The sequence below is a fragment of the Nyctereutes procyonoides genome, unplaced genomic scaffold (genome assembly GCF_905146905.1).
Source record: "Nyctereutes procyonoides isolate TBG_1078 unplaced genomic scaffold, NYPRO_anot_genome, whole genome shotgun sequence".
NCBI classification, from domain to species: Eukaryota; Metazoa; Chordata; class Mammalia; order Carnivora; family Canidae; genus Nyctereutes; species Nyctereutes procyonoides.
Genome location: NW_026575025.1, coordinates 6,170,882 through 6,176,280, shown reverse-complemented (window position 1 = coordinate 6,176,280; position 5,399 = coordinate 6,170,882). Strand labels below are relative to the sequence as shown.

General features: G+C 66.8%; 1 protein-coding gene across 1 annotated transcript; it reads left to right on the top strand.

Annotated features, from left to right (window-relative positions):
- Positions 1 to 2,646: 2,646 nt before the first annotated feature.
- PHLDA2 (pleckstrin homology like domain family A member 2) lies at positions 2,647 to 3,151 on the top strand. The gene has a single exon (XM_055314660.1). The coding sequence runs from the start codon at positions 2,710 to 2,712 to the stop codon at positions 3,103 to 3,105; it is 396 nt and encodes a 131-aa protein (XP_055170635.1). The 5' UTR covers positions 2,647 to 2,709; the 3' UTR covers positions 3,106 to 3,151.
- Positions 3,152 to 5,399: the final 2,248 nt, after the last annotated feature.

The window sequence follows — 5,399 nt, the reverse complement described above, 5'->3', positions numbered from 1 at the left end:
TCCAGGGTGCGGATGACCTCATGAGGGGCGTTTGAGAGAGGTGCCCTCATTGTGTCTGGGGACATCCTCACTCAGCTGTGCAGGACAGCAGGTGTCCCTGGCCAGATGTCTGGGGGACCTGTCTGCCCGGGGGCGGGAGCGGGTCCCCCCCAGGCAGGCCCCGCATGAATCCCAGATGCGACCCTTGGATAAATATTAGTAAACTTGGCTCTGACCCACACCGCCTGACGCCATGTATGGAGGCAAAGCCCAGTGCAGGGGCCCCTCCCGGGTCGTTTGGGTGGGGCCACTTCCTGCCCCCAGGCCTTGGGGCGCACACAGGACAGTGGATCCAGATCCCACTGGCTGGTCCCAGGGGATGAGCTCAGCTGAGTCCCCAACTTCTCTGAGACCCCCACTCCATTCCCTGCAAACCCAAGAAAGCCACTACAGCAGCCCCCATGTTGTCAGGAGGCCAACAGGGTTGGAGACCTGCGGGGTGCTGCTTCCCCCACCCCCATGTCCCCAGCCTGTGGCTGGCTGTCCAGCACTCTCCTGGCCAAGAACCCTGATGAACTGCAGCTCCCCTTGGGACACAGGCCAAGTCCACCCCAGGGTCCCTGGTACCTGGCAGGAAGCTGGCTGGTGTGTCTTCTGGGGCCCTGGCTATCAAGTGGCTCAGGGAGGGGCTCCCCTGAACGGTCTGCCCTTAGGGCTACAAGGTCAGTGCTTTGCTTCCACATCATCCTTTCTCCACTCCCCACCCCAGAGGGTCCCCAGATGGGCCTGCTGGGGGGTGGGGCAGGCACAGGGCGTCTAACTTAGCGGTGTGCCAGAGCTGGCAGGTTCCCCAGGAGGCCTCTGGTGGATGGGGTCTCAGGCACTGGGGCAGGCGCTGACAGTAGTGAAGCTGCCTGGATGGGCCCAACTCCCGACCCCAACCCTCTGGGATCCCCAGCCCAATATCCACCCCCCCCCCACACACACTCAGGCTGCCCTGCCCCTGGCTCTCCACCCCCTGAGACTGTCCTCCTGGCTCCCTCTGACACCCACCTGTCAGAGCACAGGTCACTGTCCCCTCAAAGCTCCCCAGAGAGGCCTGGCCGATGGGAGGCAGGGAGAGGAGTGCTGCGAGGGGAGGCAGGCTGGTGGGCACCCACAGGCCTCCAAGGGGTACAGGCAGAGCGGTGGGCTCCTGGCAGGTTCGTGGGGACCTCTGTCCCTGGTCTGCTTCTCCTGGTGGCCCACTGCCTCTTGCTGGGTCTCACTGCCTGACACCCCCAACCCACGAAGGCCGAGTGCTCTGGGGGATGGAGGGTCAGCGGTCGCACACAGCCTGATATGAAAAGCCAGTTCTGCTGGGATGCCTGTAGTGACCGACCGGACTGACCCCTTCCAAGGCCATGGCCACCTGCGTTGTCTTGAGAGAGGATAGCTCTGTCTTCCACCTGCCAAGGCCTGGCCCAAGCCTCTCGTGGGAGCCAGTGACCCTTTGGGCCAGGGTTCCGAACGCCCTTGGAGAGGTTAGGGGACTCCCCAGGGCTGCACAGCAGGGGTGAGGGGCAGGGGCAGTCCAGGCCAGCTTCATGGCCCTGTTCCCACAGGGGTCCTGCACTCCTTTATGCTCTGCTGTCACCAGCATGAACACTGGAGTCTAGTTTGAACCAGGGACCCGTGTTTTCTTTTGCAACCACCCTGCAAGCTTGACCACCTCCTGGGGCCCCGGGCCCTCCCTCCGTCTGTCTGCAGTCCTTTCCCAGAGTCACAGCTAGGTGGAGCTGTTGGAAAGGTAGGTGCCCTGCCAGCGCCAGGTCCCCAGAGACCCCTCCTGCGACTCCACCCCCACCCCTGGGAACCGGGGAGGAGCCCGGGAGCGCTCGGCTCCTATAAACCCTTTAAAGGAAGAGAGTTTTTTTTTTTTTTTTTTTCAAAAAAAAAAAAAAGAGCCTGCCCGCCCTGGCTGGGAGGCATGACTCAGCCGCCCCCGCCGCCCTCTCCAGGCTGACCCTCCGGCACCAGCAGGGACCTCTCCCCACTGGGCTGTGCAGGCGGTGAGGGTCGTCCCCTGCCCTCTGCCAGGGGGCGCGGGAAGGAGGGGTCCCTCGCGTTTATTGAGCTCCAACGGGTGCTGTTTCAGCACTTTGCGTATGTTCCCTAACCTAACAGAAGTACTGGTGTCCCCATTTCGCAGAAGGGAAAGCAGGCGCGCAGCACCTGCTCTCCGGGTCGGCGTGGCCCGGGGGGTGAGGGCAGGTCGCGGCAGGGCGGCCCGCGGGGGGCGAGGTGGGACCGCAGGCCGGCGGGACGGGGCGGGGCGGGGCGGGGCGGGGCGGGGCGGGGCCGGCGGGGGTCTCCCCGGGCCGCCTGGGCGGTGGGGGTCCGGGCCCGTCGCCGGCGCTTCCCGGGGCTCCCGAGCGGTGAGTCAGCGCGGGCAGGGCCGGCCGCAGCGCATTCCTCCGCGGGCCCGGCGTCCGGGGCGGGGTGGGGACCGCGAGTCACCCCACGAGGGCCGGGGCTGGCGCGCGGGGGAACAGCGGCGGCGCGGGCGACCCGGGGCGGGCGGGGCGGGGCCTCGGGGAAGGGGCGGGGCCTCGGGGGGCGGGGCGGGGCCGGCGCGGGCGGGGCCCCATAAAGGCGGCGCCGGGCCGGCCCGGGCGCAGACCGTCGCCGCCGCCTCGCGAGCGCTGCCCTCTCGTCGCCGCCGCCGCCGCCGCCGCCGCCGCCGCCGCCATGAAGACTCCCGGCGAGGTGCTGCGCGAGGGCGAGCTGGAGAAGCGCAGCGACAGCCTGTTCCAGCTCTGGAAGAAGAAGCGCGGCGTGCTCACCCCCGACCGCCTGCGCCTCTTCCCCGCCGGGCCCGGCGCGCGCCCCAAGGAGCTGCGCTTCCACTCCATCCTCAAGGTGGACTGCGTGGAGCGCACCGGCAAGTACGTCTACTTCACCATCGTCACCACCGACCGCAAGGAGATCGACTTCCGCTGCGCGGGCGAGAGCTGCTGGAACGCGGCCATCACGCTGGCGCTCATCGACTTCCAGAACCGCCGCGCCCTGCAGGACTTCCGCAGCCGCCAGGAGCGCGCCGCGCCCGCCGCGCCCCCCGAGCCCCGGCCGCCCCGCGCGCCCTGAGCGCCCCGCGGTGAGTGCCGGCCGCCGGGCGGGCCCGGGCGGGGGACCCGCTCGCCCCCGCCCCCGCCCCCGCCCCCGCCCCCGCCCCCGCAGGAGCCGGCGCTGCGGACCGAGCCCCACGGGGCCGCGCCGGCAGGAGCCCGGGGCCGCCCGGGACGGCGGGAGCCCCGCGCCGCGCCGCGCACCCGCCGAGCACCGTGCGCGCCGAGGCCGGGAGCCGAGGCCCTGACCCACATCGAAGGATCTTCCCACGCGGAACCGCAGAGCCTGGGCCTGCTGAGCAGGCGCGTTAAATTATCAGACTATCTATGTATTTATTGTGATGGTTGTCATGGAACCGTCTGTCTTAATATTTCGTTTTTGCATCATATGTTCATTCCAAATAAACGACTTGGTCTTTTCCCTTTTCTACCAGCCCCGGCGTGGTGCGTGAGGTTCTTGCCCCGGGGTGGGGGGGTGGGGGCCCCCTTCTGTGGGTGTGGGGCGGGGTGGGGAAAGCCAGCACCCCCGCGTCTGAGGGGCAGGGAAGTCAATGAACGCAGTGTCATCTGCTGGGCCGTGTTCACACCCTCCTTGCCAGGCGACCTCTCCCGAGGCTGGGAAGTGCCCTGAGGTTTGGCCCTGGCTGACTTCTGCTCCTGGGTGTGCCTCGGGAGGCCGGAAGGCCGCGGGGCCACTGCTTGCTCAGGGAGGGCCCTCCCAACCCGCCTCGCCTCGCCTCGCCTCACCGGCCGTGGTCAGCGCACCCCCGCCATGAGCTGCGCCCAGCCGGCCGCAGCTGCCCCCCACCACCCACATGCCACCTGTCCGAAGGCCCTCCAGAAGGAAGCCCCCAGCCCTCTGCTCCCCTTGACCCCACCCCACCCCACAGAGGGGCCCCGGGCAGCTCCAGCGATCCAGCCGCTAGGTCCTGGCTAGCCAGCACCCACAGTGTTGGAACCAGGAAGGCAGTGGCGGGGCTCCCGGGCAAGTCAGGGGGGATCCACACCATTCCTGATGGTTGGCCAGGCCAGCCGGCCACTTCTGCCCTCCCCGCACGGCTGCGTCCTCTGGGGTGAGCAGAGACAGTGTGTCCAGGGCTGCCCAGTGGGAGGACTCAGAGTTGTATGCCTCCAGCTGGAAGGTCCACTGGTGATGAACCAGCCAGAGGACAGAAGGATAGGACACTGATCTCCACCTGTTGAGGGGACCTTCATTTTGGTGACCTTTCTGGCTGGAAGGATGGCTGTGGGGAGTGAAGGACCGAAATTGGGTCCTGGCGTCACCCACACGGGACCTGGGAAGCCTGGTGGAAATCATCGCAGGGCCCCTGGGGCTCAGACCCAGGCAGGGCTTCCCTTTGCTGGGAAGCCAGAGGAAACCATTCCCTGCAAGGAACTTTCCCCCAAACGACAGGACTTGTTGTTGGGGGAGGGGATTCCTCTGAAGAAGTAGAGAGAAGGGCCCCAGGGCCTGCATTGCCCCCAATGCACCCCATCCTGCCACTCTCTGGAGCCTTCTGTCCAGACCTGCATCCTGACGACGGGCCAAAGTTGGGGTGAGAGCCCCATCCCCAGTGGGGTTCACACAGAAGCCAGTCTGGTCTGAGCTCTTGGGTCAGGAGGGTTCTAGACCTCTGCTCTCTGCAGCCCCTCTGGTTGGGTCCACGGAATTCTGGAGTTGGGGGTCCCGAGCTGTAATAGCTTGTTTTCCAGGCAGCCTGTGTGCAGGTGGGGCGGGTGCGGTAGGGGGTGGATTGGGGGGAGGGGTGACCTTCCTGGTTTCAGGGTCACCTGCCCCTCCTCCTGGGACTGTTCTCTCTGTTGGGGAGGTGAGGGAGGAGGAGGGACGTGCTCCCCAGTCCTCAGGACTCACTGCCTGGCTCTACCCACTGGGCTACCCACCAGGGAGCAAGGGGCAGTTTTCCGAGACCTCTTTCCAAGCCTTGAACTCTTTGAAAACAAGCTGTTTCCATTCACGTGGGGTGAGTGACAAGGGCGAATGGGCAGTGTGCTCAGCCTGAGGCCAAGTGATGGTGGACTGGGGGTGACCAGAAAGCTCCCGTCTCTGGGGGTTTGAGCAGAGCTGTCCCGGTGGCAGCAGGGGGAGCCTTCTAACTGGCCTTGGCTTTGGCAGTGCGCTGCAGGGGGCAGGGCCCACGCACAGGGACAGCTCAGGTGACTCAGCTCTGCCAGAGCGCTGGGCCCTGTGGCCACCCCCCACCCCCTACCTCCAGGAAGCTCTCCAGCCTCTGGGGCTGCATCACTGCATCACTCACCCCCAGGTCCCGTGTGACCCATGAGAGTTTGCAAAAA

What these genes read in the sequence shown, in the direction of transcription:
- PHLDA2 (XM_055314660.1), top strand. Translation starts at nt 2,710, where the DNA reads ATGAAGACTCCCGGCGAGGTGCTGCGCGAGGGCGAGCTGGAGAAGCGC.